The 23066-nt window shown below is 46.0% G+C and overlaps 1 protein-coding gene across 4 annotated transcripts in view; it reads left to right on the top strand.

The window, feature by feature from the left end:
• The window catches only part of LOC128143137 (alpha-2-macroglobulin-like protein 1), a 30949-nt gene extending 11193 nt beyond the window's left edge, over positions 1-19756 (top strand). Inside the window, exons 14-37 of one of the 4 annotated variants that reach the window (XM_052790075.1) lie at positions 125-188; positions 703-848; positions 1412-1558; positions 2757-2930; positions 4500-4605; positions 5160-5268; positions 5363-5588; positions 5795-5921; positions 6067-6188; positions 6362-6413; positions 6735-6818; positions 7410-7586; positions 8850-8931; positions 9029-9185; positions 10594-10668; positions 11445-11598; positions 13706-13890; positions 14311-14526; positions 15775-15896; positions 16661-16751; positions 17455-17526; positions 17769-17871; positions 19062-19103; positions 19532-19756. In XM_052790075.1, coding sequence (XP_052646035.1) covers positions 125-188; positions 703-848; positions 1412-1558; positions 2757-2930; positions 4500-4605; positions 5160-5268; positions 5363-5588; positions 5795-5921; positions 6067-6188; positions 6362-6413; positions 6735-6818; positions 7410-7586; positions 8850-8931; positions 9029-9185; positions 10594-10668; positions 11445-11598; positions 13706-13890; positions 14311-14526; positions 15775-15896; positions 16661-16751; positions 17455-17526; positions 17769-17871; positions 19062-19103; positions 19532-19557 — 2859 coding nt within the window. In that variant the 3' untranslated portion in view covers positions 19558-19756. The other 3 variants (XM_052790077.1, XM_052790074.1, XM_052790078.1) reach the window with 3 other exon arrangements.
• Positions 19757-23066: the final 3310 nt, after the last annotated feature.

The raw sequence follows: 23066 nt of genomic DNA, 5'->3' as shown, positions 1-23066 counted from the left end.
TCTGCCAGAGGAGCTTCTGTGACAATATCTGTCAGATGTCCTTCTCTCTTGTCTTGTTCTTTTCCCACTGTCCTCATGCTATCGGAATTCAGGCCCTTGAAAGGCTCTTCTCTTTGCTCTTCAGGTGATAGCAAAAGGCAAGATCCTTTTCAGTGGAGAGAAGCAGGTGCCAATTATCCAGCATGAGAGTGAGTAGAAATGCATGAAGTTCAGTGCCTCATAACACACCCCAAAAAACTGTGACCACTCTCCTGTGACAATCTCTGCAAGTGTTCTTATTCACAGGTGGGAGCTATTGAACTGAGTTCTTAGTGGTGGTCCACCTCATTAGACCAACACAATCTCATATCAGTTCAGTGTCCTTCTAGGTGACTGTCCTTCTCCTGCCTTGTCTGATTGATCTAATATCCAATGTTATGACTTTGCTACTAGCTTGTACCTTTGGAGAAGATACAAAATTTGAGTAGCTTGCCTGTTCATCTAAGGTGCAGTAGGGAAGAGGAATATTTTGCCAAACTTGAGCCAAAGAGGTGGCCAGTATCCTGGGTTTATTGTTAATCTGTGACAGTGTCTGTGTGGGATGTTCTTATCTGGAGGTAGAAATTATTAAATTCCCTCTTTTGATTCTTATTGTGTGTCCTACCCCAAAGAGCTGATTCAAATGAATGCTTTCCCTCTCTTCCTTGCTGCTATCTTGTGCAGATCTGCAGGGCTCCTTCTCATTGACGCTGACTATTGGCAATGAATTCCTGCCTGACATCAAGCTTCTACTGTATGCAGTCTTCTTGGATGGAGAGGTGGTGGCTGACGTGGAAGACTTTCAAGTAGAAAAGTGCTTTAGACACAAGGTGAGTAGAAACACAAGGAGTGCCAAAGCATCATTGATGTGCTCTGGCCTGCTGTGATTCCTGGTCCTCAGACCAAGTGGTATAAGCTGGATACATGCCAAACCAGATGCCCAGCATTTTTGGCTGGGAAACAAAAGAGGTAACCTCCTTCTTCCCTGAATTCCTAGTCCTGCCCTCCCCAACACTGACTGGCAAGCCTTTCCCAAGGAGTAAACCAGGCCCTCTTGAACTCTGTTTTCTTGCCCCGTTCCCCTTGCTTGGGAACACACTGTCCCCCATGTTCTCCCTAACACAGAAGAGAAGCCTGCCTGCTTAGCTCCCTGTGGTAGCTCTGGATCTGAGGGTGGTGGCTGTGTGGTGGTAGGGGAATTCTGGCTGGGCTGTATGCGCTGCAGCCACTGTAACCTTCCCAACGGGTTTCCAGGAGGGCCTGTCTCAGTGTCTCAGCATCTCAGCCCCCTTCCCCACCTAATTGTCTGTCTTTCCATTTGCTGCCCAGACGTCTAAGAGTCATAGGGTCCCACTCTCCAACGCTAAGCCCCTGACCCTGTCTCGTTTTGCAGGTGGCACTGGACTTCTCACCCAAGGAGGAAGTCCCGGGATCGAAAGTCAGTCTGGACCTCAAGGCTGCTCCAGGGTCCTTGTGCTCTATCCAAGCTGTTGACAAGAGTGTCCTTCTGAAGGAGAACAATACCCTAACAGCAGACGCAGTGAGTGCAGCCTGCCGTGACCAACCCCCTGCTATCTGCCTGCCTTCTGCCTCCACGCACTGGCAGGAGGAAGCCCATAGTCCGTCCCAGGACATGGCTGCAGTGTTAGGTGGCTGCCCTGCCATTCCCCCTCCTCGGCCTCTTCTGAGCAGTGATGTGGCTGTCATGTTCCTTGTGCACCAGCCCTGCACCGTGGGCCTCTACCTGAAGAGTGGTGGATGCTGCAGAGCACCAGAGGGGTAGGCAGGGAGAGCAGCTTCAAAGAGATGCTGGTGCTTTCTGCTTGGAGGGCAAGTGCTTAGCAGCGTTCCTCACATCCACCTGTCTCTCTGCTCTTCCATCTTCTACCAGGCAGTGAGGCTAAACGTCTGAAATGGAATTTTGCCCCAGTAGAGTCCTCCTGCCCCTCTGCCCCAAACGTTGCTGAATTACAACCATATGACAGATCAGGCTGAGCACCTGAGCAGTTCTCTAGAAAACAGCAGTTAGGGGACAGCACCCAGTGCACCCAGCGGCTGGTGAAAAGTGGTCAGGATTTTGTCAGCACCCAGGTACATTCTGGGAATCTAGAAGGGTTGAAGAAACTTACCTCAAAGCAGCTGTGTGTTTCAGAGGAATGAATTTAAGACTTAGAACAAAAATACTGCAAGAATTGAAAATCCTAACATAATTCCACAATGTATACCAGAGATAATACACATGTATATGCCTCATGCAAAGTTGTAAATTAAGTTATAGCAGGTCAGACTGTTACAAAGAAGCCTCACCAAATCCAGGGGGACTTGCTGTACCTGTAGATAGGATCCACAGTGTGATCTGGTGTTCCGTTTTGTAGGAATGCTGTTCTAGTGCAGAGCACTTGCATCATCTACTAACAGGTATATAAAGTAGTAACATTAAATAGGGAAGTCAGATGTGCCAATGCCTTGTGCTCAAACTGAATCATGCATTTTTATCCTAACCTCGCACCCTAGAGTTAAAAGGCTTGAACTGTCAGAGGTGAAAGTCTGCAGACTAAAAGCTACTTGCCTACATCCAGTCCTTGGGCTTCATGTCCTTTAGTGTAAGCTGGGCCAAAGCCAACTTCCTCAACTGCAAAGCTTTACAAAGTATAATAGAGGGCTACGATCCAAATATTTGACCCACACACATGCTTGTTGGCCAGTTCCTTACGAAGGCCTCTGTTTTTCCATTGCAGCTGTATGAGAATGTCTTTGATGACAGCTTTACAACTGGAGAACGAGGGTACCCTTATCACTTGGAAGACTTTGAGGCGTACCCTTGTCTGCCCCAGCAGCCCAGTCTCCACAAAAAGGCTTGGATGGGAGCACCATGGTACCAAAATGATGCTGATGTCTTTAATCTGTTTAAGGTGAGTGTCTACACTTCCACTAAACTTTTCCTGAGCCAGTGGTTGCCAGTATGCCATCCTGAATGCCTACAAGAATTTACTCTTAGCAAACTTCAGCTGCCCTGACTTTCATTGCTACAAGTAATCTGTGCCTTGTTCTTCAGTGTAGCCACACTCATTTGGGGACTATGGGGAAAGGTGAAACTTATAAGTAAGCATAGTGCAAACCATCTGATTAGAGAAAGTGTGAAAATGAACAAACTTAGTTTAGGCTACCATATCTACAAAGGGGGAGTGGCAAGAATATGTGAATAAGACCTGAGCACCTCACCATATTTTGACCAATCACCAGTTGGCTCTTATTTTATTTGCAAACTTCTTTACTCTGTGTTTCATTGAGTCTCTTCTTACTTCTCCTCAAAGCAGTTTTAATAAAAAGAAGGCCTTCACAAGTTGGCTTTATAGCTAACTATCAAGGCAAATGGCAAAATAAGCTAGTCCACTAACAGGCACAATAGCCCGAAAAAGGTTATGTTTGCTAACTGAAACCCAAGAGCGCTGCTTCTGACAGAATGCTGTTTAAAGAAATATATGCAAGTAAAAGGACCTCAAAATAGGAGAAGATGGTAACAACACACTGAAAACAACCTGAAATGGAGTCTGAGTTGCTTAGGCTTCTTAGACTGACAGAATTCTACCTTACAAATACAGACCTTGATTCCCCCCAAAGGCATGGTACTGTGCTGTCTTCTAGGTGCTTACTCCCAGACTATGTTGGATGATAGTTAAAGGAGATCCCACTGTACCTCAATTATTAGTGATCCTGTAACAGATGACTGTCCTGTAACATATGACTAAGTCCACAGGCATGTACAGCCTCTGCAGAAAGGGTGAGGGCCCATAATGTCCATGAAGTGTTTTGGCACTTCAGGGAAGTAGAAGAGTTCTCAGTGACTTGCAGACCATTAAATCAAAGCAAGGATTGCTCACAGGATCAATTGAGTTCTTCTGGTGTGATGATGTCTTCTTCTCAGTCCATACACATGAGCGTGTATTCTGTCCAATATTGTCACCTTGTGAAGCACAGGCCCTGAGAGTCTGAGTCATTCAGACAAAAGCAGAATCCATAGTAAGTTGTGACCAAGTTCCCCATCAGTTTTCTAAGCCAGGACTGGCACTAACTTGTGTGAGAATGGTTGTCTGTGAACAGCCAGTCAGATCTTTCCATTCTAAAATTGTGCAGAGATTAAAAGCTTAGAATTTTTTTCTCTCAAGTTTTTTCATGGGATATATGGTGTTTGACTCTGGCTTATTGTTAGGGTCAGGCATATGAAGGACAGATCTAGTTGAGATTTACTTTTATGAGAAGTAATAATTGGCCCCAGTATTGCTCAGAAGCTAGTTTCCATGCCTCATGCACTGCCCAGAGTTTAAGCCTGTAAGTTTATGCATATGTATACAAACAAGCAGCATTTTAAAGTGTTTCAGCTACCACCAGCCCCCTTATGATACCTGCTATCATGAGATATTTCCAACATTCCTTGTTCCCTTTTATTTATCATTGATTTACTCTCTTCACTGTTTTCCTAGAAATTGCACATGAAAATATTAACCAATACTAGAATCAAGAAACCAGTTTCCTGTATGCAACCAGGCTTTGAGAAAAAGATGTATTCTGGAAAAGACAATGTTGTTGGTAAGGAACAGACATGTCCATCTTCTTGGCTGAAGGGGCTCCTCCCTCCCAGTTCTGGCCAGCCTGCAGCTGAGATGCCTGACTTCCATCCTGCTGTGTTTCTTGTTTGTGTATGAGAGGAACAAAGCTTGTGTCCAGTTCAATGAACCTGATTTACAAATCACAGATAAAAGCTCAAATCTCTGTGCTTTATTGGCTGTCCCTGTGTTCTGCACTTTTCACAGAAAATGTAAGCTCTCCACCAGCACTTTCACAGATTATGTAAAAGAGTGTGACTCCATTTGAGCATGCTGTCTGCCCCTGGATCCAGACCAAACTTGCTGGATCTGTCAGACTAAGCCTCAGGCTAAACTCATCCGACTCTGTCTCCCTAAAGCTGTGTTCCCCAAAGATACACACACTGTGTCAGATTCTCACTGAAACACCAACCCTGTCCGCTCTTGTTCTGTGTCACAAACCATTTACGGTTTGTGTTAGATTGCATGTGAATGAAGAACTAATTTCACCTGTAGCTACATCTGCTGTTTTCTGAGGTATCGTTTGCTTTCCAGCAGACAGTCATGTTGGCCACAGTGATTCTGCACCTCGCTCTGACAACAAGAAGATGCCAAAACCACGGACACTTTTCCCAGAGACCTGGATTTGGGATTTGGTCTCTGTTGGGTTGGTAACAGCCTCTACCTGCCCTCCCCAGAGACATCCCTGGAGACTTCTGACTACTTCTGAGCAAGTTCTCCTCTTTCTCTTCCTGCTATAGGGACAACGGTCAAGTGTCTCTCCAAGTTGCTGTACCTGACACCATCACAGAATGGAATGCCAACGCCTTCTGTGTTGCCGATATTGGGTTTGGGTTCTCACCTCTGACTACTCTTAGGGTCTTCCAGCCTTTCTTTGTGGATCTGTCACTGCCATACTCTGTGATCCAAGGAGAGACTTTCAGCCTAAAAGCCACTGTCTTTAACTATCTCAAGGACTGTATCCAGGTGAGTATTCCCCCAATTACTTGGCCTCTGTCAGAGCAAAAACTTGAGCCCAAAGGCAAGCTATGATCTCCTCAGGAGCCCTAGATACTGGCATCTGGGCCACAAAGCACAGCCTCACACTTCGTGACCCATGGTATTTGCTCCTTTGTGCACTGCCTGTTCCTAACACTACGCCAATGTGTGCTTGTACACCCCACCACGCTCAGGTGCGTACCACCCTCACAGAGACTCCAGAACTAAAGGTGGATGCTTGTCCAGGCTGTCAGTTCACCAGCTGCCTCTGCACCAACGAAGCAAAAACCTTCGTGTGGAACGTGACAGCCACCAGGCTGGGTGAGGTTAAGCAGAGGGATGTGTGGCAGCTAGTGGGAAGAGGGGTGGAATTTGCCTGTGTCTGCATGTCTGGTCCCGATGCCATGCTCGTATATACAGCTGTCTGCTGCAAGTGCTCAGCAATGTGCCCCTGTGCTCCCTGCAGGCAAAGTGAATGTCACTGTGAGCAGTGTGGCAGAAGATTCACACGATCTGTGTGATAATAGGATTGCCGTGACACCTTTGCAAGGAGAGAGAGACACAGTGATAAAACCTCTGCTTGTGAAGGTTAGTCACACCTCAGGGTGGAGAACACCTGGGGACAGTGGCTCATCCCCTGAGGCAGTTAGCAAGATGCTAAGAGGAAGTTTAGCCCCTTCTTGGAAGCAGACAGGCCTGATGAGGCACAGTGAATTCCTTTCCTGCCCTCCCTATCTGAACTACTCTTTCTCCATCTGCAGCCAGGAGGTGTCCTACAAGAGAAGACCCAAAACACCTTTCTCTGTACTGCAGGTATGGGACAAAAATACCTGACTGCTATTGATCACGAGAGCACGATGGAAGGGACAGGGCTGCTGCAAATACCCAGAGGTGGGGGGAATTTGTCAGAGAGCAAGCACTGGTGGCACCATCCCTGCCTGGGAGAACAAGCACTATAGTTTGTCTATGTCTGTCTTCTGCCTGGCAAAGTTTCCTGTACTGAGGCATTTGTTTGCAAGTCTTGGCTGCTGTGACTGAATGTCACACTGAGCCTCACCTGGGTCTCCTTGGGATGTTATACTTGCATGGGATACTTCTTCCACGGGATATATTTCTGGGTTCTGCCTTCCTCAGATAACACCGTCTCTGAAGAGTTCTCCCTAACTCTGCCTGCAGAAGTGCTGGAGGGATCTGGCCGAGCCACTTTCTCTGTGATTGGTGAGAAAGGCTTTCCCTGCTCATGGGTCCCCAGTGGGAAGAGCTTGCACAATGCTTTGGCCTTAATGATGCATCGACCCAGTTCCTCCTGAGATAAACTGTAAGGGGTGTGATGTTGGCCTCAGAAATGTGCATGAAGTAATCTTTTTTGATATTTATTCCTCTCATAAGGAATGATCTTGGGTGATCCCCAAGTGGCTGTAGGAGAACGCACAAAATGGGGTATCTCCTTTGACGTCTGTCACTGCCATCCACCTCTACCTAAGTGAACCAAAACCATCCTTGCAGATTTCCACCTAGTTTGCCTCTGTAATTCTTTTCCCTCCTTGATACCCACTCAGGAATGACAGCTCTCTTCACCTTTCTTCAGACCCCCTCAAACTTCTCATTCCTTCCCTCCTCCCAGAACCACGATGTCTTCCCTTTCTGTGCTGGCCTAATCTAGGAGAAATCTTAATCATCTCCATTCAGTGAGGGGCTGGCTCTTTTCCAGGATCCCAGTAGAGTTTAGAGAAGTCAGCAGTCCCTTTGTTTCATACTGCTAAAAGTGTGTGCTTTTGCTTTCTCCTGCCCCTTCACCTCAAACTTAAGGGGACATCATGGGCCCAGCACTTCAAAATTTAGACCAGCTGCTACAGATGCCCTTTGGCTGCGGTGAACAGAACATGGTTCAGTTTGCACCAAACATCTTTATACTCCAGTACTTGAATAAGACTAAACAACTGGACCCAGAAATTGAAGATGAAGCACTGAAATTCCTGAGAACAGGTAATGTTGTCCTTCTTCCTTCTGCTGCAAAACTAAGGTGCTATAAATGAAGAGCGTGGGGCACTGGTCTGGTGGGCAGGTGCAGGGCAGGAGTGGGAGCACTGCGAGAGCTGTGACAAAGGAAGGTATCACAGAGAATAAGGGAAATGTCTCATGGAAGGAAAAGCGTGTTCCTGAAGAAGCAGGACTTCTGCCTCTGCCTGTTATTGAGGTACTAAGCCTGCTTTTTTGAGAAGGGTGTGGGTAATTAATGATTTCCATCATTATGTGATGCCTGTGGTTTGTTCCCTTGGAAGTCCAAGGCAGATGGAAGTCCCTTGTGGAAATAGGGTAACAGCTGCTATTAACTGGAATAAAGAGTGGCTTTTGAGGATAGATAGGAGTTTGGTAGCTTAGTGTTTCCCCATATTTTAGGACACATAAGGTAGGGGCATGTCAGCTCTGTCCAGTATAATCCGAACTTAATACAGTATCAGTGTCTGTGTCTCATTTTGCAACGTGCCTCACATTTCAACCTGCCAGTCTCCTTATCCTGCTACGCTGCAAGCTCAGCAGCCTCCAACAGATAGGATTTTACTCCCTTTCCTTCCCCCTTTCTCTCTTGTACTGCCAGTTGGGACAGCTATCTGGGAGAGGGGGGCCTACCCAAGAGAATGGCAGCAGCAGAGAGGCAAGGTGGAGGGTAAACAGCGGGGCTGCGTGAAGGGTGGAGGAAGAGCAAACGGATACGGATGGTGTTCTGCCCTCAGAACTTAAAGGCATGGCCTTGTTGCTTTCTGTACGTCCCACAAAAAGTGCTTTCTTGAGTCCCAACAGGGCTAGCATCAGTGCTGACAAACAAACAGGGTTTCATATTGGTCCCCTCTAGGAAAAGCCTTCCTTCTCAGTCCTACAGCTCTTTTTATTCACAGCAAGGTGCCCATGAGGGTTCCCTGGGGCACGGGCAGACATGAGGTGGCTGAGCATGTCACCGTTCTGCAAACCAGCAGGGCAGATAGATACCCACAGTGCTTGCACGTAACAGCTCTAGTAATGTAGAGCAGCCACATGGGGCAATTCAGTGATGCTGTGCAACTGCTTCTTGTCATGCTGATGCTGTGGGATGCATGGGGAATTGTGGGGTGGTAGGTTTGCCCCAGTGTCTCTGACTGTAGGACCTGGTGAAGTCTCTTTCTGTGAAGACTTCTTCCCACAGCAGGGATACAGTTTGAGATGCTCCAGGCCCTCACACTGAGAGTCATGTCCTGGCACCCACCTTCATAGGTTACCAGCGTCAACTGCTCTACAAACATGATGATGGCTCCTACAGTGCCTTTGGGAAAGCTGACAACCAGGGCAACACATGGTGAGTGACCAGAGTTGGTACTGTGATCCCAAACCTATTGTCCTTGCTGGTTCAGCTCCTGGCTGTGACACAGGATTCCTTTGTGCTCTGCTCACAGGCTGACAGCTTTTGTAGCCAGGTCCTTTGGACAAGCCAGCTCTCACATTTACATCAATAAGGATCACGTGCACAGCGCTCTGCTCTGGCTGCAGAAGCACCAGCTGCCCAGCGGCTGCTTCCAGAGTGTGGGGAAGCTCTTCAACAATGACTTGAAGGTATGGCTGCCAGACATGGGAGTGGGAGCAGGAGGCATACAATGTGGGGCACAGGGTTGCTTCCCCAGGCTCTTCCATTCTGCACAGTAGCGCAAAGCAATGTCCCCATGGCCCAGCACAGCCAAGGCAGCTTCCCAGAGCAGAATGAAAAAGTATGGCCTAAAACAGCAGGCATCTCTTCTATGTGAGGTTTTAATGTCAGCTGGGCTTTCTTCATTTTCACTCTAGCCAAAAGGCACCATGGCTAATTGTGCCAAGGCACTTCAAGAGCACAGGGAGAAATATTTTTATATTTTAGTGCTTGTCTAGAATACCCTGTCTGGATTCTCCCTCTTCTCATGCCCTATGATGCACAATACTCTCCAGATAGGCCTGACTATGTGCTCTAATATGGGATTATCTGAAGACACAGTTGTCTCGCCACCACCCAAAAAGTATGACTTCTCCTGGAGCCTGGCATGCCCAAAATGATCCCTGCAGTGTAGCTGGAAATGCACCGAACTCTTGGTGAACATGCCCTAGTGTTCAGGTACCGAACAGTGTGCATGCAGTATGGCAATACTTGGGTTCATTGTCTTTGTAAAGGTAGGAGTAATCCAGACTGGTCAGATTACAAAGTCACCCATATTAAATACAAGGCAGGTTTATGAAAGAAAACAGTCTGCTATTTTAGTAAAGCAAAGGGTTACACTTTTTGTCTTAAGATTTGGATGCAGTACAAAATAAAACTAGAGTGTATATGCAGACTGTTCATCCTTGTCTGACTTTCATTAATTTCTCAGTTTAGGTTTTCTATTTGAACAGAACTTTTTGGAATAGGTTTTTCCCCAGCCCCCCTTACGCTTCAAAGTTTCTGCTATTCAGTGTGAACGATGTTCCTCAGCATCTCAGCCCAAATTGTCCCCCTGACTTTAGATGTAGGCTCATCTCATGTCTGAGGATGCAAGCAGAACTTCCCAAGAATGAATGTTCTCTGATGGGAGAAGAGGCTTCTGCGAGCCTGTTTACCCATATTAACATGTAGCTTCTCACAGTCAACTGAATTGTATGTAAACTTGCATTGCTTCTTGTATGCAAATCCTGCATCATAAAAACTTTGTTCAAGTGTCCAGTTGTAACATATTTAATAAAATAAATAGCTTAATGGTTTGCCTCATGCCTTCTATGAGAAGGCATGCCTAGGCTGTATGAACAATATGGCTTTGAGACTGCTCTCAGCACCAGACTTTCATGATATTCAATAAGTGAGCCTGGAGTGCTTTTTTCTTCACATGTCCAAGAATGCCCAGAGGCATGCTACTGTACTCTCTCGGATACACCATCCATAGGCAGTTTCAGTGGCTATACAATGACAGGCAAGCAATGGTTGGTTTTGTCCCTTTCTGATGTTTGGCTGTGTGACTTGCAGGGCGGTGTGGATGATACAATCTCATTAACAGCCTATATCACTGCTGCGCTCATGGAGCTCCATCTGGAGAAGAATGTAAGTCACATCTGAACTCCTTGCAGGGCTTGGGAACATGCTAGACCCTTCATTCCTCCCCAGGTCTGTGGTTTCAGGGAGTACCCAGTCTGAGCTGGTGAAAGGTTCTGTCACGTCCCACCTTTGTACACAATAAGCTCAATAGGAAATTTTTAACTTGGTAAGGAGTTCTTAATATAAATGGCCTGATTTGCAGCAAAGCGGAGCAACTGCCATTCCCAGCTGATCTCAGGGGAAACAATTGTCTCTGAAAATGGCTCAGGGCTTGCAGGGAGAGGCAATAGTTTTCATTAAACTGACCAATATAGCTAAAGGAGAAAAAAAAAGACCACCTTTCAGGTATGCAACCCCCCCCTCCTTCAGACCTGAAATAAAAGCAGTGACCTTCAAGCCAAGTGTAGACTGTTCTAGCCATGACGGGCTGGTATTCCAGCCTTACTGGTACAGTTCTGAAAACAATGTCATACCCCCTTGGGAGCCGAGACCCACAGCATGCAGGTCTGACACTTCTGAGCCAGCGTGTTACTAGACACTTCTGACAGCCGGATTCTCCAGTGTATTAACAATCCCCCATCCCAGTGATGTGTCCAGGCACATCTTTGTTTTCAACTCACAGTGAGTGATGCTTTGTCCACTCTACTTGACATTCCATAGCCCTGAGAGAGAGGCTAGCACTGAAACACATCCCCAGTAGCTGGGATGCTTGAGGGTTGGGGATAGATTTTCACAACAAAAGTGTTCAGAGGAAATTCACTGGGTTTGGATTCCTTTCTCAGGACATCATGCTGGATAATGCCTTACATTGCCTCAAGAATGTAACACTTGATAAGACAAGCCTTTATGTTAAGGCCTTGATGGCCTATGTCTTCACACTGAGTAAGGACATGGAGATGAGAGAGCAGCTCCTGGATATACTAGAGAAGGAAACTGGTAGGTTGTTGCTGTATAGAAGATTTGGGGTTCTAGAGATAATGACTGTGTTTAAGGCCTGATATCTGTAGGATTTAATTGCAGTGGGTTTTGTGTCAGAAAATGGTAATTTATTGAAGCTGTGAAAGTCTCTAGTTTTCTCAGACCCAGGAGACAATTCGTAATCGAAAGCAGCAGAGATGATCCATGCTTAATTTGTGTGGTCAAAGCACTGACTTGAGTTGTGGTGCTCCTGTCATTCTTCAGCAGTTCACATATAGTGCAAGAGATCTTGCAGAGGAAACTTGTTTCACGATGTTTATCCAGCTGCTGGTCAGGGCATTTACTTGCAGAATTCAAACCTTTTGACTGCTTCCCCGCTGCTGCTCTACTCAGCTGAAGGCCCTTGGGTGGATGCATCTTTATTGCTGTGCTGTTGAGCTTGGTTCTTTCTATTGTCTCTTTAACATGGAAAAAAATTGACTTCTATCCTGAATATGGATGCCAGGTGGGGGTTTCAAAGCACCTAAGCCTATGGTTAAACAGTTGGTAACAGTATAACCTGATTTGGCTTAAGTTCTTCCCCGCAGCTGTTCCTCTGGCAGTATGGTGAACTACATTGGGGACTGAAAAATGACACAGAAGAAAAAAGGGAGAGGGTTTTTCAGCCTGACCAGCTACCAGTGCAGCTCACTGCATAGCCACTCAAGCTGCCCAGCTGGCTTCACAGGGTGGCTAGTGGGCAAACTGGAAGGAGTAGAATTGCACACGCTGAGTGCAATACTTTTTCAGAGCTGCCTCTGAGAAAGTACATGTGGAACAAGTGACTGGAGCACATCCTTACTGATGTCCAGTCAGTCTGATGCTTCTAACTTACCAAGCACTTTGGAAAATGTCCCCTTAAGGCCCTAGGGCATGGAGCACTACAAACTGCCTGTGGGTCAAGTGATAGTTTTCTTTGGCTCTTGCTTCCACTGATAATAGTTAGCAATGACTTGGTAAGAGCAATAGAGTTGTGAGGGAAAGGTGTTGTCCTACATGTTTAAATGTGTTTGTGTTCTGCTCACTGACTCTGAGAATGTGACTGCAGCTACCATCTGTAGGTCACCTATAGCTGCATCACCAAGACACATTCTACCACTTCATGAAAAAAGTGTTCTGCTTATGTCACCTTGGAAGCAACAAATCACAAATCCCTCAGGCAAAAACCTTCCATTGTGATAAACATAATGAAGTAATACCAGTCCATAGAGTCCCTGAGCTAAATTCTAAAGTCTTTATGCTGCTTTTATGCAAACAAGTGATTTTGTGATTCTTATTTCAAAAGTGAAGGTTTGTTCTGAAAACTGACTTTGAATTTAGAAGCATTTCGGGTTTTCACATTTGTACCATTGCAGATGTCTACATTGGCACAATTAAGCTAAATCTTAGCTGAATTTTGGTTAGCCCCCTACTATCACTACAGCAAAACATTCAACCAGACTTAGATGTATTCATTGCCTGTGAGCTTGGACCATAGGCGGGACCCCAGGTCTAACTTAAATTGTCCTACATATGCACTGCATAGTGAGGATGCCAACAAAATAAATTGGGTATTCTTGCTCCTCCGGTAGCCCAACAGCAATTCTCCCTCAAAGAGTGACCAATTCTTGTACAACAGATACAACTGACTGGAAATTAGTCCTAGAGCTTTTCAGCACAGGGAGCCCTGTTAGATTATCCTTGGTAAAGGCAGAAACAGCAAAAATACTGTAGCTTGGGGACATAGCTTTGAATATACACAGAGCTGAATAAAAATAGGACTGTATGTTAAAGAAAAAGCCTCTCTTCAGAGTCAATCACTTTCTAGAGAAACTCTTTCCTAGAGGAACTAACTGGTTGAGGATTTGGGGCCTGGATCTCTGTGCTTTCAAAGGAAGAAATGGAGCCTATCATAGATAGCTGGCCCTTCGGAGTAAAAAAATGACAGGAGGGATTGGCTTCTGCACTCTGAGGTGCCCCAGAAAGGCACATGTGTTTCTGATGGTGTAAAGTAAACTGCCAGTTCTCGAAGGGTACCAGGGCAGGAGAAGCTGATGTTCATAGGGATCTGCTGTTCTTCTCTTCCACACGTTTCTCCCCCCATCAGCAGAACTCCTGACATCACATTCCAGTAGTAAAGAATCTTCTTCTTCTATGATTGAGACGGTAGCCTACATCCTCCTGGCTCACGTCTCCACACCAGACTTTGCACTCAATGAAGCCTCAGTGAACAAGCTTGTGCACTGGCTCAGCAGACAAAGAAATGCCTTTGGCGGATTTGCTTCCACACAGGTAACAAGCTGGGGAAAGTCATGGGGGAAGGAGGGAGATACTGTGCCTGGAGTGATGTGCACATCTCTCATGTGCGTGTCACTCTAGATCCATCCTTTGCAGACAGGCCTGCATGAGCCCTACTTGGGAAGGGGAATGCCATGGGGAAACTCTTTTTCTGTGTGGTGTAAGTGGGATTACCCAGGGCCTGGGACTGCTAACCCCAGGGCTCAGAAGCCACCCTTTCCAGGTAACAGAAGTCATCCTGCTGCCTGTGGCATAGATAGACCCTACCTATGCACTTAGTGGCATAGAACCCGCCTGTGTCAGAGTGTGAATCAGGGCCACGAGGAGTGTGGTTCTCCCTGCAGCGCCTGACCTAGTGTGCTGGATCTTGTACGGCATGGCTCCACAGCAAAGTGACTCTCTCTCTACCTTCAGGACACAGTTGTTAGCCTGCAGGCCCTCGCTCAGTATGCAGCTCTGATTCCTCAGGAGATCAGAGATGTGAAGGTGACAGTGAAAGGCAAGGAGGCTTCTCCATTGGAGTTCCATGTGCACAGGAACAACAAGTTGGTCCTGCATCAGGCACCTCTCCTTGCAGTCCCAGGGATGTACACAGTGCAGGCGACTGGCAGTGGCTGTGTTTACGTACAGGTGAGTATATATAAGGAACAGAGCTGTCAGGTTTTGCCACTGACTATTTAAGCGGGCATTGTAGCCTCAATTTATGAGTAGGATTTGGCTTTCTAGGCAGAATCATGTCAAGCTTGAAGGAGCTCAGGTATACTCTGTTGGCATGGTTTTATTGCAACCATCTATGGTATCTTCTTCTCAGAAATGTCTCAGCTTTGCTGTCCCATGCTACAGAGCCATGCCACTGTGAAGAGATCAATAGATCTCAAGTCAGGAGTGATGACATGCAGAACAGTACCTGCTTCTGTATCGACTGGTGCTGATGTCACTGCTTCAGGGGCTAAGCAATGTGTATCTTCTTACATAATATTCTTTGGGTTGTTATCACATGCAGAGATGAGGAGTGATGTAGAACCAAGGTCTTCTTATCCCAGTACACCAACACAACTGGTCCATCAGGAGAATACATCTTATTTTTCTGGCAGCATTGATAGTGGTCTGCTTAGGAGCTATTCATGCAGCAAAGAACTCAAGTCACTCCCTGTGGAAACCTCCCTCACTGGGTCACTTCTGTTCAACCACCTCTTATGATGCTCACAGAGACTCTGCAAGCAGTGTCTAGACAAGAGGACACAACAATTATTTATTGTTAATGCATGTAGGAGGTAACTAGGACTCATACTATTTGGCTATACTTGAATATAGTCAATAAGCATAAGATATCTGATGAGTACCTGCTGGCCAGGCAGTCAGTTATCAGGCACGTGGAGGAAGATTGGTGTATGCTGCTCTTTGGAGGAGTGTGATCACCCCTCTTGCTGAGCTGTCCTCTTCTGATTTTTTGCTCGTTCTTTCTCTCTTAAGGGTTTTATAGTTGCTTTGTCAGTATTTTTCCTCTTGATACTTAGAACTACTAACTATTACCATGTCAACAGCCAACAGTTACACTTCTTTCTCCTTGTGGGCGGGGTTTTAGCTAATGTACTTTCTCACGCCTTAACAATATTTTTTTTCAGTAAGGCTGAGACAATGTTGTACTGAGTGAAGCCTTGCATCACAGACAGCTGAGCCTCAGTGCTGAGGGTTACATCTGGCAGATGTGTCTGACGCTATGTGCTAAACAGCACATGTCTGAACAGAAAGCACAGCTGGGGACAACTGTGTGAGCCACTGGTTACTGACTTGTTAAAAGCTAGAGGCACAGGTAGTCCTTTATCTCATACAGGGAAGCTTCAGGGCACTTCACAGAGATGTTTTCTCCCCCACCAGACCACTTTGTACTATAACACCCCACCACCAAAAAGAGAAGAGGTCTTTGTCCTGGAGGTGGAAACAGTACCAAGAGAATGTGATGGTGTCAGGAAACAGCTTGACATCCATGTGTCTGTCAGGTATGAGATCCCTTGAGGCTCTTTCTTCAGTGGAAAGAAGTAGGAGCCCCAGTAGTATGACCAGAACCCCATAAAAACCTCCTTTCTCTGGAGACAAAGACACAGGGGAAGACTCTCTTCTTATCCATAGATCACGATGAGATGATGAACTGAGAGTTAAGGCCTGGAGAAGCATGGGAACGCACTGGCGGTGGCTTGCAGAACCACAGCAACTATCTCAGTCAGCATGGAGCAGCTCAGCAGCCCCCAGAGCACTAGCAGCTGACGTGGCAGTTTTCCCAAGAGCCAGAGCTCACCCCTTGGGGAACACTTGGCAGCCTGGGCTGAACCAGCCCTGAGATGCATTCTCCTGCAGCGTGAACCTCTGCTGGAACCAGACAGCAGAAACTCCAGTCCCTGTCCATATTTCACTTGCCTGCATCTGTCTAGGATGAGTGTCTTGGTCCATATTCTCCATGCCCTACTGTCCTGAAAGAGAACAATGCCAACATTGCTGCTCTCAACCTGTAACATCAAAGATCCTTTCCACCTCTTGGAGAGGGCAGCATGAAGATTAACCATAACACATTTGCTGCACAATCTGTCTCCATATTGAGAAAGTAGATGGGGGCGATTTTTTGTCCTTTTCTCCTGTCAGTTAGACATGCTGCTGAGCTTTCACATCACTGTAGGGCAAGCCAGAGTTTGGAAGTGTTCATTAGTATCTCCTAGAAATGCCGTGATGCCTTCGACTTCTAATGTGCTTCTCTCCTGCCTTTTTTCAGTTATGTAGGGGACCGTGAGACCAGTAACATGGCCCTGGTGGAGGTAGAGATGCTGTCAGGGTTCATTCCTGTGAAGAGCTCTGTGAAAGCGGTAAGACTTTTTCCTCTGGCCTTCCCTGAAGATATGAAAATCTATTTTCCAGATGTAGCTCAGCCAGAAATACTCAAACATCTAAGAACTGCTGGAGAATGGTAGCTACTTATCTTGCCACAAATTAACTAAACTAAGCTATATATAGCTTATATATATATGTATAGTGGGCTATTTCACAAGGCAATTTTCCACTTGCAGAATGGATTGTGCAGTTTTTCATGTTCAGTAGTGAGGATCACATATGCAGCAAGAGGTTAGAGAGGAGCTGAAAAGCACCTAGTTAGAATCATCTGGGGTGCACTGAGACCCTTTGTTGTTGCCAGTACCATTTGTAGGGATGCTCCATAAAGTGGTGTTGAATCCCATGGAGTTGTTCAATGACATACTCCAGCGTTCCAGGAGATAGCCGGGAAGATTCATCATAGCCTCCTACTAACCATCTTTCCCGTTGCTACAAGTGCTGAAAGTAGGAAGGTGGCTTAAGGACACTTGTTCCAAATCTGAGAAAATCTTTTCTAAGGCTTTGTGCACTCCCAACAATCTCAGTGCCATTACAACCGGGGAACACAGGCCTTACCCGGACTAGGCTAAGTGCTTTAGTCAGCAGTGGTTCACTGACAAATACCAAACTTGGTGTGAGACAACAGGGAAGGCCAATGAGCTGATGCTAACCAAGCTCATCTCTTGTCTTCCTATACAGCTGGAGAAGATACCCCTGGTGAAAAAGACAGAGGTGATGGAACCAGACAAAGTCACAATCTACTTGGAAGAGGTAAGAGGAAAACGACAGGGAACTGCCCATTCAAGTACTAGCAACTGCAGTACTTTGCATTGGGACCCTCAGAGATCAGAATACAAATCTCTAGGCTGGTCAAGCAGGCTAAAATTTTGGCAAAAGAGGGTGGAAGAACCTGGAAAGAGAAAGACATGTCTGATGTAGAGGGAATGAAGTTGGTATGTAGGTGACTTTGGGATGGCCAGTGCATTTCTGCTCACTTCTATTCTTCTCTCCAGCTGGGTGAGACTTCTCTGAAGCTTAACATCTCAGTGCAACAAGATGTTGCAGTGCAGAACCTGAAAGCGGCAACAGTGTATGTCTACGACTACTATAAGCCTGGTGAGATTTCACTGACATAGGCAAAGAGTAACTATTATACCCCCCACTCAGACACAGTTCTGTCTATGCCCCTTATTCCCTTATTTCCCTTATTCCAGTGCACTTCCTCCTGCAACTCCAAGCTTGGGTTTCCTCTGTACAAAACTTCCAGATTCAAGTAGCAGAATCACTTGCTTTTCTGTTCTTGAGATGAGACTGCCTGACACTATGATTATGTTGTGGTGTGTATGTGTTCAAAATGACTGTGTTTTTTGACTTCCTCTAGCTTTAAGCTTCATCTCTGTGGAAAGAAAGCTTCTCTGTCAATTTACCATGTCTTCTCCAGCTCCTTAGCTCTCTTGAAAATACGCAGGCATTTATTTAAAATCAGTGTTACATACTGCCACCCTGATCCACCAGAAGGCAGAATTTAGTTCTATGCTTTTCATGTATAGTGTAATAATCTTACCATTCATTGGGTGATGCCATGTCTCAGAGGGTAATAGGAAGATAATTTCTTACCCTTTAAAGCTCTAAATGAACTATCAGCACACAGAAGAGAGATCTTGGAGTCACTCTGAGTCTCTCTGATTATTCCATGCTCAGTATGAGCCAAAACAGCAGATGGAAAATTAAGAATTATTTTTAAAAAAGAATTTGAGAACAAAATGGAAAAACTACCACTGGAGATTTAGAAAGCAGCACCACAGGCCTACATGTTGTATACTGAATTCCATTCTTGTTTCCCCTTCCATGCCATGCCAAGAAGAGGAGGAGACTTCTTAATCCAACCTTTACAGAGCTAAATATGGTCACCTAATATGCTCTCTCTTTGCTATTCCATCCTGTACAAGAATTTTTGTGCTTAGTACCTACAATTTAAAAATTGTTATCTGACATGAAAATACTAATTATCAGTAAAAAAGCAAGGCTATCAGGACACACTACTGAGAGGTTCTCTGTTTACAAAAATGTCCTTGCATTAGAAGGTATCACAATGTATAAGAAGGTCTTTCACAGCCGTATGGGAGACAGGCTGGGGAGACAGACCGTTGGTCTGACCCACTGTAGACATTCTTCTGTTCCTGCACTCACAGTCTGAAGAGTAAAAAATTAAGGTAGTGGAATGGTTGTCTTAAAGAGAAAGAAGCTTGGCATTACCCTACCATGCAGTTCTGCTGCTCACCACCCTTCCTCTTTTTTTTCTACAGATGACCGCGCAGCAAGAGAATATGGTTTCCCTTACAGTTCAGGTTAGTGTTAACAGGCTTCCAAGGTGGGAACAGCTGAAACAGAGCAGAGGACTGGTGGTAAGCAAGCAAAGCAACCCACCTCTGCTCTGTATTTAATTCCATCATGTGCTGTAGAGCCTTCTTCAACTGCAGGTTGAATTGGAATCTACTGCACTAGTTGTGGGCACAGTTTCTACCCCAGGTATAATCTCAATGCAGACCAAGGCTTGAGCATACTATGGAAGGTTAAAAGGATCTATTTTTATTCCATTTCTAGGCACTCCTTACATGCGCAGTCCTCACAGTATCCCAAATCTGAATGCAACTGGAAATGCCTATGTCAATGACAAAAAGATGTTGCAACTCATCCCCTAAGATTTCTTAGTCCTTGGATAGCATCCTAAAAATTAATCAGGCACTTTGCCTTTTCTTGCTCTTTCTTTCCACAGATGTCTCGAAGAAGGGTTCCTACTAGAATGCCCTGGCTTTGCAACCAATAATCTGAGTTTTCTGCTTCGATAAGGAAAACTTCATTGCTCTGGCTTTCCTCTTCCCTGCTGTGTTGGATGCACCCTATTTCCTTTGATCTATGCCCTAAGTTTCTATGTGAAACCTCGCTTGATACACAGTAGTGTGGGATCAAGTGAAATAAAGTATGTGGAACCTGGAAAGAAGTCAGTGACTTGACAATTGTGAAGTCTGCAGGGATTTTAATGCCTGAAAAAGAGAGAAACATTACTCAGGTCATGGTTACATACTTTGCTTTTGGTATCATAGTGGCTTAAGTCTTCCTCTCCTCCCCGAGTCCCATCCCTGGTCTACCTTCTCAATTGACTTAACACAACAGTTTGTCTGCAACCAAACGCCAAGCAAAAAAAGGTAGTTTTAACCCTGATCTGGTTGACTACATGGCCCTGTGAATCATCTTTCTGTCACAACTGAAGAGCAGCAACAGGCAATGGGAGGCTAAGGGAGAACTGCTTTACCAGTTCTTCCAGACAGAAAAGGACTGTATAACAGTACCATTATGAAGGGAGGCCATGAGACTGAAATAACATCCCCTCCAAATTCACTACAAGTTGTGTGGCCTCCTGCTTGTTTCCATTTCTTATGTCAAGCAGGAGTAGTTTAGAAACTCAAAAAGGGCATGATCCTGCAGATCTCACTTTCAGATCCCATTGCCATTAGATCAAGGGCTCCAGGATTTTCTTTCAATGCCTACTGCTTTAAAAGCAAGTCTGTCAAGCCATACAAAAGAAGAGTTAGATCTGGATGTGTTTGTGGGGCTGGTTTTTTATGGCCTGTGCTTTCTTTTTTCGAAGCAAACATTTGTAATCTCCTTTTAGTGATTCAGTTACCTTTCATAAAAAGAAATAGCAATATGAGGCAGTGATGGACTGTATGAGCATGCAGGACATGCAAAGCTAAAGCTGCTGTAGAAGTTTAATGCAAACAGACATTAATAGATGTTACCATGTAGTGACCTGTCCATGATCTTCCTCAGGTTATGGCAGTTTCACCTTCCTGATGACATGGCAAATGGGTATTGATGCCCTTACAGCTTCCTCTATATACCTGTCTTGCAGAAGGGGATCAAGCAGCTAGCTAAGACAACCTCAGAAAGCTAGCAGATAAAGATCACGTGCCTATGCTATGAATATAAGGTAGACTAACACTTCTGTAAATGACTGCTGCATGTCACCATCTGGTAGCACCAGGACTGGGGTAGTACCTGGATGGCATCATAGGTCCTGCACTGCTGGCATGCCCTTGGAGCTGGGGCTAGGAAAGGACACTCTTCCCTCAAGACAGACTGAGCAACAAATGACACCCATGAGATATGAGCCTGGAAGATGAAAAAAGGGCCTACATTTCTGAAAGAGACCAGGAGTTGCAGAAGAGTCCTTGGGGCTGACAGAGTCTAGCTAGGAGAAGTTGCAGAAGCAGGCAGAGACCTTTCAATCCACATCCCACCTGTTGGCATGCTCCAGCTGTGGACCTGAACTCAGCTGGAGACAGCAGAAAAAAGATATTGCAATCCTGTATGCAGTTGGCTGTACCTGCAAATTCACCTCTTCTGCCTTGTAGGGGGCTTGCCCACCACCTTTACTGCTGGTGCCTGAAAATTGCAGTGTGGGTGAACTCCCTCTGTACACACCAACTTCTGATTTACTGGGAAAACAGCCCTGGAATGCAAAAAGGACAAAAACTCATTGTATATCCTGGTTGTGAAGGAGGGTGATGGCAGCATCACAGGCTGAGAAAGAATAGGACATACCTTGATAATACTTTTAGGGCTCTGAACAGCACCATATAAACCAGCCAAACAAACAAAAAAACTCCAGCAGTGGAAATTCCCCTTACCTGGCTAAAACTAACCAGCCTTGACCCAGGAACAAACCTCCTCCAACCACTCCTCTCCCTCCCTCTTGGAAGTGGGGATCCTGTAGCAAAGGGGGGAGATGAGGAGAGAGGAGGAGAAGGGGAGGTTGGGGACTTGGGTCAGGTGGGCTCTGTGGGGACATAGGATGGGGAAGGGAGACAGGGTCCTCTTGGTTGAGTAGGGACATTGGGATGGCGGTCTAGGTGTTGGTGAACCCAGGGGCAAGCAAGACCCTGCTTCCCCCACCCCTGCCAGTGTGGCCAGTCTCCTCCTCTCACAGCCCTGCTTGCCAAGCTGCCCTAAGACCTCAGCCTGGTCTTAGTGTCTGTGCCTTCACCACCACCCTGCACCCCCACTTCCCCCAATCCCTTCCCTCCTGTTCTCACATACCTCATTTTCTCCTTCCCTCTATCACCTGCACCAAGATCCTCTCCCTCTCAGGGTGTCTCCTGCTCGGAGACCCGCTAACACTCCCACAAAGGCTCCAGCCCACCTCCTGCTCCTGGGACACTCTCTCCTCTGCCCAGTAGCATTCCTTGTCAACCCCTACATGCAGCAGAGGGGCAATTATTCCTGGGTCTCCGCTTCCCCTTCACACTGCCCTGCTCCTCCACCGCCCACACCATAACCCCAAGTCCCAGTCCCCATTGCCACTGTGGCCTGCCTAAACTGCTGCCAGAGCTGCTTGTCCCAAGCACTTTTTTTCCTCCAAAGGTCCCTGCCTTTTCCAAAATTCTCTGCCTGCCCAAGCATTCTGTCCACTCCTGTGTTTCTTCTCTCTTCACTTCAATGGCTGGCAAATCTGTCTTTCCCTGGTTGACCTAACCCTCCTGTTAGGTGGATATGCCTTTTTCCCATCTGTGCAAGACCCCTGCTTACTCTTCCTCTTGTTTTCTCTTCTGCTTTTGTCTTCTCTTACTTCATCTGTTACTTTGTATTTCTCCATGTCCCCTTTAGGCAAAGAAATTTTTCACACATAGTGTACATTTCTGCAGTTGGTGTCCTTTTCATTGTCATCTCTCCCTCTGAATTGTAACGGTCCCCTTTTTTTGCTTTGTTTGTGTACCCAGGGATCCCACATTGAACTGTAAGTTCAGTCCTAACTACGCCTTCTTCACTATCATCTTTTATATCATGTGCCACTACTCAATGTTCTTCTTTTTCTGTAAACAATCAGAAATTACTGTCTCTATAGGTGTGATTTGTGGTACCACTTTCCTTTCCCCCCCTCTTCTTTTTGGAAAAAATGCAGTGTGACTGTAACAGGCCCTTCCTGTTTTCTTTGAGGATCATCATCTCCCTGTCCTCAGACTCTGACTTACATGACCATTTCCCATTGTCGTGGTTTAACCCCAGCCAGCAACTAAACACCACGCAGCCGCTCACTCACTCCCCCCCACCCAGTGGGATGGGGGAGAAAATCGGGAAAAGAAGCAAAACCCGTGGGTTGAGATAAGAACGGTTTAATAGAACAGAAAAGAAGAAACTAATAATGATAATGATAACACTAATAAAATGACAACAGCAATAATGAAAGGATTGGAATGTACAAATGATGCGCAGTGCAATTGCTCACCACCCGCCGACTGACACCCAGCCAG

Source organism: Harpia harpyja, chromosome 6 (assembly GCF_026419915.1).
Source record: "Harpia harpyja isolate bHarHar1 chromosome 6, bHarHar1 primary haplotype, whole genome shotgun sequence".
Classification (NCBI taxonomy): domain Eukaryota; kingdom Metazoa; phylum Chordata; class Aves; order Accipitriformes; family Accipitridae; genus Harpia; species Harpia harpyja.
Note: the sequence above shows the minus strand (reverse complement) of the source record. Positions and strands in the feature narration are given on the sequence as shown.